The sequence below is a fragment of the Melospiza georgiana genome, chromosome Z (genome assembly GCF_028018845.1).
Source record: "Melospiza georgiana isolate bMelGeo1 chromosome Z, bMelGeo1.pri, whole genome shotgun sequence".
Taxonomy (NCBI): Eukaryota; Metazoa; Chordata; class Aves; order Passeriformes; family Passerellidae; genus Melospiza; species Melospiza georgiana.
Window position 1 is genome coordinate 46077967 of NC_080465.1, and position 12775 is coordinate 46090741.

A 12775-nucleotide genomic window follows, 5' to 3' on the forward strand; every position below is an offset into this window, starting at 1 on the left:
TGAGATTTTCCAGACTTTTCCCAAAACACGGGAGTTCAAAAAATTTATTATTTTTGTTAGCCATGTTTACTTCAGTAATGTCACAGATCTAAAGATCATTGGATTCCAGGAAGCTTGTTATATGTACGTTCAAGACTGCCATGAGAAGTTCCCAAATAGTTAATGTGACAGTAGCACATCAGATGTTCATTTCATTACTATTTGGAGACAGGCTATGGGGAAAAAAAGCAAGAAACACTGAAAAAAGGAATGACAAAGGAGAAAAGGTCATGAGAAAATCGGAAATAGAGGTAACAGCAACAGTCAAAACAGAGTCCACACTTAAGTTCTGTGGGCTTTTCAAAATCCTCATAGTTCCTGTTTCTAGAGATGTACCTAACTGCTAGATCCTCTGGCTGATAACTCCCCGAGAAAATCACTTGCAAAGTAAAGGTGTGAAAAAGCTTTTTATGTTCAACAATGAGAGCAGATCTTCTGAAAGGTCAAAATGGGGCAAGAGAAGGGCACCAAGTTAGAGACTGCTGGCAGAGAAACCAAATTTTCTGCAAAAGATCAGCTCTGATTCTGCAGCATTTCTGAAGAGACCCTGCCAATGTAATTCAGTCCCCAAATTTCTCATATAAAGGTGTGTCTACCTCGGAATAGGAATGTGAAACAGGTTGGTTATTTCAATCATTGCTACAGATAGTTTTACCTATAATTGGAATACTCCATTATTAATGAGTTTGAGAAATAACCCTTCTAAAATCTAACTGTAGTGGAATGCTGTTCATGCACAGCAGAGAATGGTCCATTGAAGGACTTGAATTACAGTAATGTCTTAGTTTTTGGTATTTCTTTCCAGGAACCCACAATGGGAGTGATGAATGCAGAGGGCATGTTAAAATGGAAGGGAAACCACCTTAAATCTGAAGGATACTCTGATCCTAGGCCATGGTACTGCGCAGATGAATGCACAGTTTGCCAGGTTGAAGATATAAAATACTAGGAAAAGTCAGCCTTTCCCTGAGTTCTGATTCTCTGTTTCCCTGTTTCTATGTCTTTATCTGCTTAAAAGATAGGAAAAAAATATGGGAGCAAGGATTAGAATACCACAAAATTCAATGGTTTTCCTAATGGTTTTCAGTGCTTACGTGCAATGACATTGCTGAAGCCCAAGTACAGAGCAGACCTCAACATCATTTTGATTCCTCACGCAAAATACTCTTTCCACTGGGTTAGACAATGGCAACGTGCCTCCTAATTCTCTACAACTACCTCACAGCTTCAGGTCATGTCACAGAGGAAAAGCTACACTGCTTTATGTTTGCCAGGGAGAATACTGCATCCTCAAGCATGGGCAGCCTCCCTGGCTGCTGGGCTGGGACACGGCTTCCCTGCTATTAGAGGGACCCATCATGCAAGCAGTCTGGCTTACCTGTCTGGCTTACCCAGCAGTCCTGGAGTGTCTCAGCAGTGGCACCACTGCACTGGAAGGGGCTATGGATATGATGAGCATCAGATGGAAGAAAGGGGCAAATAACTGACTGACAAAGAGAAGGTCTGTTCTACTTTTAGCACTCACTTTTCCCTTTTCTCACTTTCATGCCTTTTCTAGGACACGGGTGCAAGTGGTCTAGAAATTAGGTTTGACTCAACTTCAGCTTTGGCTAAAAGGAAGTGATAGGGGCCGCTGTGTTTTGTGAAGGGCCCAAAGTTGTCAGGCTCAGAGGATGCTTTGCCAGCACCTCTGGGAACAATCTTGTCAGATCCTGCACAAGCAAGAATCCTGTCCTTCTGACTGCTGGTGAGGTTTATCATTAAGCAGGTTGCTATAAGATCTTCCACTTTGTCAAAACTAACTTACACTGTGTTACTGCAGATGTAGAACTTCTAGAATTTTCAAAATGCTGTTTGGAACATAGAAAAATAATAGAGTAATAAAACCACTTTTAGTTCTGTTTGCCCTTTACTAAATCTGGCCTGCAGTTATGAAAGACAGATCTATAAAGGGAGATATTAATACCTTGGATCTTCAAGTCCCAAACACCTATTAAAGCACCTCCAAAGCCAGAGGTACAAAGAAAATGCCAGTCTATAGAGGTCAGCTATTTTGAGAGGTCTAGCTCAGTAAATAACCTTGTTTTTCTTCCATTATTTGCCTTCTGAACTTGGGGTGACTGACTTAAACAACTTCATTTTCAACGTGCAACTTAAATTGAGTAAATATATTTTATTCTTAATAAGCAAAGGTAATTTAACTCAGTTCCACAGAAAATAGTTTGATCTTTTTGCTCTCCCTTTCCATCATTTTAGATGCATGTGGATTATATAATTAGAGAAAATTTTTGACAAGGAATCTATTCAGAAAAATACACGTGCATCTTACCCTCTTGTGAAAAGACTAAGCTATGGTATACCTACTGCACTATCATGCACTACATGGTCCTTAAGGGGTACATTAAACTATCCACATCTGAACTTGTTTATCAAAACATTCCCATTCCCATGCACAGGAACTCCCATTGGTCAAAATAGGATTTGAGTCACTGTAACAGGTGTAGTTTCTGATACACAGTACTACATTTGCAATCACTTCACGATGTAGAAATCAGCGAATATATGCCAGCCAGACAAAGTGGAATAAAGACTGTAATAATTTTCTTCTATTATCTGATATGCTCAAAACTACAAAAAAATTTTAAGCATGTAAAAAATTCCAGTAAATCTTTACAGAAGCTGAATGTCAAAGTTGAGGGACAATGAGACTTTATACGATAAGAATGCTTAGTAATCCTGAAAAGCTCTTCTTTGAAGGCAGACAAAGCTCTCCCTGACTTCACCCATATCAGACAGTCATAGTTACATCATCAGGACAATTTCCTAAGTAATGTACTATTAAATGATTATAAGAATTGTGAGCTCTAGAATTGAAACAACCTGCTGATATGCTTTTAGTATAGCCCATGAGAGCAAAATGATGTTTTATATTTCCAAGAGTTTTCTGAAGTGGAGGATCTCAATATTTTTTACTTGACAGGATTTTTAAGGTCACAACTTTAAGCTGTTACTATTTAAAACATATGCAACATTTTAGCAAAAAATCACAAGTTTCAGAGGGCATTAAGCTACTGGTACTACACTGTATAAGAGTACTGATTCTTGCAGTGCATATTGACTACCTCCCTTGTTTTCTTATGTATCATAACATTACTTTTGATATTTAACTATAATCAGGTCACATTCTGGTTATCATACTGCAATCTCTGCAAAGCACTTACCTTTTTTATAAACTTTCATCTAGCAGTTGAAACAACACTAACAACTCCAACCCAGAGCTGGGTACGGCCAGCAGCACCTATGAGTCAGAACCCCATGATCAACATTATCACTCTCCCCACTTCTGATACACACACTGACAGGAGTAACATGGCAGTGACTGCAAAGATGTCCATGAAGGACAGAGGTCTCCATGAATGCTGCTCCATCAGTGTCTAGGTGGGACAGACCTCTGGTTTGTTGCTCTAACTGCTGGTATAAAGTTGGTTTTGAATCACCATTATAAAAATTCTTCCCTGTTGAGCTAAGTGTTGCTGTGCTTTGTTTCTGCTCAGCTAATACTGGCTGCCAGTAGAGCTTTATTTAACACATGCAGTTAAACCATTAAAATTATTTCTCTTATGCCTACCTTATTATAGTTTTCATTAACTTATAGGTCTGCAGTCTTCTTTTCACCTAATGTGTAAAATATTTGAGGCAATCTTTTTTGTTTGTGTCCTTTAGAAAGCAGATAATAATTTTGTAGGGTTGTAATTCAGGGAGAATTCAGACAGTTCAATAAAAAAATTGGGCACAATTGAGTGTCAGCAGAATGTTTTAAAACAGCCTCAGGAAACAATCTAATATTAATTAGCTCTGAGAAAATTACCATTTGGTGCTTATTGAAAACATGAGAATTCCTACTATAGATGGCAAAGGAAAACAAAAGTAGAAATTACATAAAATTAAAAACTTAAAGCAAGACTATGATAGTCTTTTTGTGCAAATGGTTGCAATCAGGATGTGATTTTTAGCTGACTTTCTCAACCTTTCATGAACTTAGAGGTACTTAAAATTAAAAACTATTTAATAAAAGTAACAGATGCACATGGGTATCAAATAAGGAAACCTTCTTTGAATTTTCCCAAGGAGATTTATGATGACTTCATCACTGGAAGGGACATCTAGAACTAATTTGGCCTAAGCCTCCTACCAAAGCAGTGTCAGCTACAGAGGGTTATGGAGGGCCATGACCAGTTGAATTCTCAGTATTTCAAAGGACAGAGCCTCCAGAACCTCTCACTGCACCTGTTCCAATATTCTACCTGCCTCACAGGAAAAAAAGGAATTTAAAATTTTAAATCAATTTTTCTTTGTATTTCAATTTTTACCTGATGTCCTATCACTGTGTATCACTGAGAATAGTATGACTGAGTCTTCTTTACACTATTCCATGAGGTAGTTTTTATGCATATGGATAACATCCCCCTCCCAGCCCTCTCTTCTCCAACCTAAACAATCCCAGGTCTAGCAGCCTTGCCTTGTACGTGGGTTGCTGCCTAACCATCTTTACGGTAGTTGATTAGACCCTGATTTGGATGTCCTTTCCTCCTTTCTTCTAGGGAGCCCGTTGCTGGACCCAGTATTCCAGACATGGCCTCAATAGCCCTGAGCAGAAAGGAATGATGAACTCCATCGATCTTCTGGCAACATTTCCTAAAGCAGCATAGGAGGCTGCTGGCCCTCTTTGCACAAGGGCACAGCACCGGCTCATGTTCAACCTGATGTTCACCAGAACCCCCCAAGATGCTCTTCTGCAGAGCTGATGCCCCAGCAGATACTAGTATAGAGAGAGGTTTATTCCTCCTTATATTTTGGACTTTGCAACACCAGTCAGAAAAACAGAGAAAAATTACTTCTAGAGCTATGCTCACACAGATGTACATTGCCATGCACTCCTGAGCTTCTCACACAAGTTTTGTTTCATGCGAAAAAAGCCACTGCCAACATATATATATATATATATATCAGACTGTCACAGAGACACTGCCAGTTCTGGTCTCAGTTTGCCAAGTGCACACATTATGTAAGCATATCAAGTGCCTGAGAATATGTAAGGACATTTACAAAAGTGTGTGCACAGTTGTGCAGACCTGTATCTTAAAATACAGTTCTGAGTTATCTCTCTGTTGACATCCCAGACTCAGTGGACTCCACTTATAAAACCAGCTGATGAAACCCCATTTGATGAACTCTAAAAGATCACCACTCTATCATTCCATAAAGCAGACTCCCTTCCAAAACAGAGGTTCACATCTTTTTCCTGTCATCTTCTTACTGTTACAAATATTTTTTCCTTTCTTTTTCTCTGGAAAAAATCATGCTGACTCATTTTCTTGTTGCTATACTTTCTCCAGTTTTGACCATGACAACTAATACTATAAGGATGAACAACGTAAATACTTTAATTTCTGCTACATTATATAGAAGAAAATGTGATGAAAGGACTGAACCTTACCTTCTTCAGAAGATAGTTCATTAAAAATCACTAACAACTTCTAGTGTAAGAGCAGGAATCGACCTAAAGTCCTGAGAAAGCCAACAATGAAAGGAGGGTTTACTTTGACTTGCATTCCTAAACGACCATTAATTAGAATTGGGATATTTCAATTTAGATTATTTTTATTTCTAATCTTTATTCCCCTCTGCTAACATCTCACTACTTCTATAAGAAAAAGATATCAGAGCAAGTAAAGAAGAGGATGTAATATCTTTGAGGCCCTATTAAGTTGGAGACTTAATTTGAAATTTCGTTTTTCAGTAATATTTTATTAGTAAATAGGTTTTTAAATACATCACACTGTAAAGATGTCCTTATTCAACCTCAGCATTTTTTGAGTAAAAGATCTTAATGTTTAGAGAAATCACATTTGTCAGATACTGATTGTTCACATGCAGCCTTTACTTACTGAGTGCTGGTGAGAGAAGTCATCGTTCCATGCACAACTTGTTTTTTGTATCTTTGCTTATTTCTAAATGAAATCGCTGCTACCAGCAGCTGTCAGCTTTGAGCTAGATGGGGTGATATGGTCTAATCCAGGGTGGACTTCATAACGTTTTATGTTTCCTTGCTACCTCATTTCTTTTTCATCATCTCCTTTGTCTTTCTTTCTCTCAGTTTTTAAAACATAACTGTGACTTTCACTTCCTCTGATTCTACAGCTGAATCTGCTTTTGTTGGCATATCAGTGTAGCCGTTTGCTACAGGTACACTTGCAGCCTTCTCTTCTTGTTCACATTACATCACTGTCCTGCTCTGATGTCTGTCTAATATTCCAGAACTGATATGTCCATGACCAATGTATTTTTTGGTCCTCTTGACTTCTATCCTGCTCAGTTTCTAATGCATTATCTCCACTTCAGCATTTCCTTCCCTTTCTACAATTTCCAGATTTCTTCCCAGAGCTCCCTTCTCCAGCATAGAGGATTTGCTTTTTTCTTTCCAAGTCTTTGCATCTTTCCCATTTGTTACCTTGCTTAGTCTCGTAGGATAAATGAATTACAAAAGGGAATTCTTCTTACTGTCCAAGTCAGATGTGTATTTAAGAGTCTCACATGCACTAGTGCCAAGAGGAGCTGGACTAGGTGATTTCCAGATGATCGCCAGAGGTCCTTCTAACCCTAACAATTCCATGATTCTGTGAAATCCTGATATATTCCAAGAGGAACAGCATAACATTAAGGTGTCTGCTAATTTTCCAAAGAAAACAGCACAAACAAGTTAAATGAACTTAGTATTCTCCTAAGACACACACTAACTTCTCAAAAGTAAGAGTGCTCTCAGGTAGATCACTTAGAGACTATCTGAACAGTACTGATGGCCTTAATTAATAGAATGCTGTTCTCTCATGAAATGTTATAGTCTGGTAACATAAAAAGCTACTTGCTACTATTATTTCTGGGTGGAAAAGCAACACATCTTCTTTAATAAGCTCTGGAAGACATAACTTGTCATGTTACCCAGTGCAGTGTTGTGCATTTTGAACTAAAGCAGTGAACTAAGTAAGCCTTCATCCCATATGCTGAATAACACTGGTTTCTGAGCAGCACACTACCCTCCTGACTAAGGATGATTTAATGCATTCCCGTCCCTAAGCATTTTTCTTCCTGATACTTCTTTCTATCCAATTAGATTCCTATTCCAGATCCTATTTCATACAGACTATATCAGTCTTTTTGTCGAAATGAAGACTAATTCTCTAAGACTATTTATTACTCCTCTCCTTCTATTTCTTTTTTGCTTTCTTTTAATCTTCATTTTCCACCTTTCCTCACAAATACATAAAAAAGTTAATGTCTCATATGGCTTTCCTCAGCTACAGAAGCGTGGGGATGTGAAGCATATCCTGTAAATTGTGTGTCAAACCAAACCAGTAATTTCCAGATAGTTTCTAACACCTACCAGTTGTTATGGATATCACAGTATTATCACAGTTATTTAAAACAGTTTTAGATTAGCCAAATGTCAATCTCGCGGCAACTGCACAACCTTCAGGACATCTTTGTGCATATGACAGACTTCCAGCTGCGAAATGATTGCTTAAAAAACCCACGTACTTTCTAAACAAGCATGTACCAGTTGTTTTCTTTACAGGGAAAAAATATTTTAAAGTTACAAAATAGGTTCAGCTATTCAAATGTACTATTTTGGTTCATATTACTTTTTCTTTTGAGTCTGAAAGCAAAAAAGATAAATTTCACTACTGTTTGTTTTCACATTTTCAATGTACTGTCATTGCTGGTTTATTAAAAGTTCCCACTGACTTAAGTATTTTAAAAGCACGTAATTTGTTTGAGGAACAAATCAGAGGTCACAAAATCAACTTAAGTGACTTTGCACAAAGTCTTACTTGAAAAGGGTGACAATTCTACTAAAATATCCAACCAGTATCCTCTTCTGTTTGGTATGTTAGTTCGGGCTCCCCTTATATACCAAGCCTATAACAGACTTCTTTATATATTACAGTGATGAAAAGAAATTCAATGGGGATTAGGCAGAGCTACAAAAAAAGGTGGTCTTTTCTTTTTCTAGTGGTGCAAAATACCTTATGGTAGATAGACAGATGCAGAAAGTTCTGACAAAGTGTAATCAGAAAGACATGACTCACGTCATGATACATGATACGTAATAAATACAAATGCCCCAGTCACCATACTGTGAAGAACCCACATGGAATTAGCTGCACGAATTCCCATTTTTTAGGAAACAGCAATTTATGCTGGTTGATCTTGCACTGAGGCATAGTCTCAAGTATGTGATAATACATTCTGTCACCATGGAAAGGAATGTACATAATGTAATACCAAAGAATAAATTAAAACATTATATGCTGGCAAAGCTTTCATTCTTATTTCGACACAAACAAGGGTTTAAAAACATGTAGAAGATAAACATAAGTTCTCAGAGTAGTTTTTGCATCCCACTCCCCCGGTTTGCACCTAATTTTGGTTTAATTTTGTTGAGTCTCTAGTTGAACTGAGCTAGTTGTCTCTTACTATTCAATTAGGTATACTCAATGAAAGACTGGACAGAAAGCTATTGCCACTTCACCCTTGAAGGGCATTACTTCCCCCTTGATCTGTAGTGATAAGCAGTAAAATCCTGTTTCTCTCACATAAAAGCATTCAGTGAAATCAGAAGGATATGTTCTTCGTGAGGGGACCAGGATTTGATACAAAATTGCACTATTGTAAGGATATAGACATTTTGCAAAATTTGTGGTCATACACCCCTACGCCTAAAACAGAAAGATAAGTTAATGCAAACTCTCAGGCAAAGCATTATGTAGTACTTAACAAAGATTAGCACATGAATACGGCTTTAATAAGTTGTCTCCTACCCAGAAATTGCTGCTAGTTTTTGATGAGCCTGATAGGCCATCTCACATCCTCGGGTTCGAGTTTTGTGCAATTCTGCATGCAGAGAAGGACAGGTGACTGAGACATCCCCAATAGAAATGACCAGCTCCCGATAGAGAGCCACCTGGGTATTGAACTCCTGGACAAGCTGAAAAACAAAAACAATTTACATGCATGAGAATTTTTAACTACATTGGTAAAAACAATCCATGTTTTAAAAACATGCCCAATCTAGGGCTTGTTCTTGCTTCTCACAATTTCGTAGCACACAGGATCAAGAGCACAAGATTCAGTAAACAACTAGAGCCTCCACGGCAGCTGCTTCTTCTGTGAGCTATAAATGTTCATCTGTAGGAAAGTAGTGTTTCTGCTTTTAATATCTGAAAGTGTTTGAGTTATTAGTATTAAATATTAAGCAGACAAAAAAACATCTGCTTTACTAGTAGCATGAGGTTATTTTTTGCTATCATGAAAGGCGAAAATATCTCCAGAAATTACTGCCTTTGCTTCTCCTGCTTCCTGATTAACAGCATGTTCAGGGACTGGAATGCAGCATTTGCTTTTAAATTGGCAATTTTGCTAATTTATTTTGTAATGATTTCTGTTCTGTTACTTCCCTTCAACCCAGATTTCTGACTTAAAACTCATCTGCTGTTGCTGACTGAGAAGATGTACCAGATAGGCACTTTCCTGTTAAAATTCCAGAAAGCACCTTTTCTAAAGTGCATGAGGGAAAAAGGAACAAATCATTAAATAAACTCTACAACCTGCATAGAAATCCAATATCCAGCAGATACATACAGATCTTATTGGATAAATGGATCATTTTACTGTTATGGAAAGACCATTATTGTTTAGTTCCACCGATCACACACATGGAATGATTTTTAAAGAAACGAAGCATTTGCTGTCTTCTGAAAGAATGCATTTAAGACCATTTGCTCCACATGGTGGCGGGGGTGGAAGGATTAGAGTAATAGAACAGAATATTTATTTATCTGTGTTTTGACCTCAATTCCAAACTATATAAAAACAGACAAGAGTAATTGCTCATAATTCTGCAGTCATCATTACCACCAGGGGTTCAACATACCCAACATAAAAACATACTGAGAACCTGAAGTCTATCAGAGCTACTAATTTTTAAAGTCAAGTCCTCAAATTCTCATGCTCAGGAAATAAACGAGTCACCTCTGCAGTGTTATATTCATACCCTTGATGCATTCCACTGCAATTAACTGTATAGCTGAGAACTGGTATCAAAAATAGTTTTGACCATGCTTTCTGAAATTTCATTTTAAGAATAGCAAATAGGTTCCTCTGCTTCAGGAGCAGCAAGTCAGCCCAAGTGCATTTCAATACATCTGCACCCTCCCACACCCAGATCCCAAACAAACCCAAAAGCACACACCAAACAAAGCCCTAGGCACAATATTTGCTAAACAAGTCCTCAACTTTTATCATTCTGTAGCTTAAGAGAATACATGAAGGCAATGGAGAGGAAAAAAATTGTACTGTGTAGTGTCATAGTGTGATTATTCTGCAATAGGAAGAAAAATGTCGCATCCTGTAACTGGTAACTGGTTGCATCAGACCCATTTTGCCAGTTCTCACCTGACATCCCCTGTTTAAACAGACTCATCCAGACACCTTAGCACTGTCCAGGAAAACAAAACCACACATATGATGCTGAATCAAAACAGAGAACAAGAAAAAAAACCACACTGATTTTACCTCCCAAATCCTATCACAACTTGATAGTCCATCTATAAAACATAGTTTATTTCTAATCGGTCAATTCTAAAAACTTCTCTGCAACTAACAACATTATGCTATTGAGAATAAGAAAACAGGCAGAACCTACTAAGATCCACTTGTTGGGTATATTTATAGAGCTACTGTGGCAGCTTTTGTTCCTCCATGCACTGGGAATGGCTCCTAATCTTGAAGCATCAGAGCGGATAATCTGCCAGCACATTTTTCAGCACCAGAGGGAAAAAAATTGCCAGAATCCAGCAGAATAGAAGTAGCAGCTCCATTGCTACTGGACAGAGCTTTAGTCAGGTACAGATTTACCCAGAAAAGTAGCAGCGACTTCATTTTTTTCCTACATCTGTCACTAGCTAGAGGAGTAATTTTGGGGCCCAGTGTCAGGCTGACTGGAGCTCAGGAAGCCTGAAAGGGGGCATACGGTGCTGATTTGGAGGGAAGTGTCAGAATCCAAGCATTTTGAATATGACTGAGGAAAAATCTCATACCAGAATGTGACAGTCCATAAATAACAGACACAGGCGTTTCACCTGAGGTTTTACAACTGCAACCAGCTACTCTGGGAAGACTGGTAACAGGTACCATATACATCAGGAACAGCATTTCAGGGCCTCTAATTCTAGGTCTCCTTATTTAGAAGGATACTAGGACAAACATGCGGTTGCTGCACAAGACAGCAAGTAGTGCAGCGATTCATTGGAGGCTATTTACCCATTTAGGCTTCAGTGCGCCCAAGCCTGGGGACAGATTTGGACGGATCTACCAAAAAAGCAACTCCAGCTGCTTTGCTGTGTGTGTACTGGGGCAAGGACTCCTGCTCCCGCAGAACTGTCCAGGGGACCGGCTCCGCTCCCTGTCCCGCAGCCGGCTCCCTCAGGTCTCCTCGAACCTCTCGGCTCCGCTCCGAAACCGCGGCGAGTTGGGGCGCAGGGCAGCACCCCGGAGGGGACTGCGGTTTAAAAAACAGTGCAACTGCACGTGATGGGAATAGCCAAGGTGGCGGGAAGAACGGCACCGCTGCCAGAGCCGCGAGAGCCCGGAAAAGGTAAAAAACTACGGCAAGCCCGCCCGGGGTACCCACCATCTTACAGTCGTCCAGGGTTCTCTGGATTTGGTAGGCGCTATCGGAGCCGCTGCCCCGACGTTCGCTGTCGCGGCCGTGCGGCGAGGTCCTGCTGCCCTGGAAGATGGAGGCGGCGGAGCGGGGGCGCTTCCTGCGCCCGCTCGGTGCAGCGCTCATGCACACGCATCCGCCGCGCGGAGCCGCCCGCGGGCGCGGGCAGCGCCTTCCCCGCCGCCGCCGCCCCGGGCACGGGTGCGGGCCCGCGCCGCTCGTCGCCTCGGCCGGGCCGAAGCCGCGCCGCTCACGGCAGCGAGCGCGGCTGCTGTGGGCGATAGCCTGGCGGCTGCGGGAGAGCCCGGGGAGCGCCCTGCAGCATCGCCTCCGCTACCGCGGGGAGAGGCGGAGGGGCTGGCGCCTGCCCTCCTTCAGCAGCATGTCAGTCCCCGCGGAACCGCCCCGCCGGTGGCATGCTCCGCCGTCCTCCTTCGCGCAGCCGGCGGGGGTAGTGGGGGGAGCGCAACCCTGCCCGCTGGAGAAGAGCGCCCATGCACCGCCCGGTGCTCCCGGCGGGGAAGCCCGACCCGCCGCGTGTGGCCGGGCGCCCGCCGGGAGCGGCGCGGAAGGTCCGGAGGGGCTGGCGCCGTCAGCAGCACCGCCCCCGCGGGGCGGGAGCGCCGCGGCCGCGCCCGCCGCGCCCCCGAGCTTGCCCGAGCCGTGAGGGGGCCGGGTCAGCGCCGCGCCCGGCCGGGCCCGGGGAGCCGCCGCCCCGCTGGGAGCCGCCCCGGCGCGGCCCGGGATCGTAGGGCACCGCCCGTCCCGCGTTTGCCGAGGCTCATACCGGTCTTCAAGAGGCGTGCTTAGGTGTCGCTTTTCTTTATAAAAAAATACTTGGTTCGTTGCTCAATATTGATCAAATTTAGTCAAATGTTAGTGTCCCAACGAGGGACACGAAGATGGTGGAGGATCTGGAGGGGAAGCCTTATGAGGAGCAGCTGAGGTCACTGG

General features: G+C 41.6%; 1 protein-coding gene across 2 annotated transcripts in view; it reads right to left on the bottom strand.

Annotated features, from left to right (window-relative positions):
* The window catches only part of RGS7BP (regulator of G protein signaling 7 binding protein), a 34217-nt gene extending 22218 nt beyond the window's left edge, over positions 1–11999 (bottom strand). For both annotated transcript variants that reach the window (XM_058043726.1, XM_058043727.1), the window contains exons 1-2: positions 11789–11999; positions 8919–9085 (exon numbers count right to left, since the gene is read on the bottom strand). In XM_058043726.1, coding sequence (XP_057899709.1) covers positions 8919–9085; positions 11789–11947 — 326 coding nt within the window. In that variant the 5' untranslated portion in view covers positions 11948–11999. The remainder of the gene's footprint in view (positions 1–8918; positions 9086–11788) is intronic.
* Between the last annotated feature and the right edge of the window lie 776 nt (positions 12000–12775).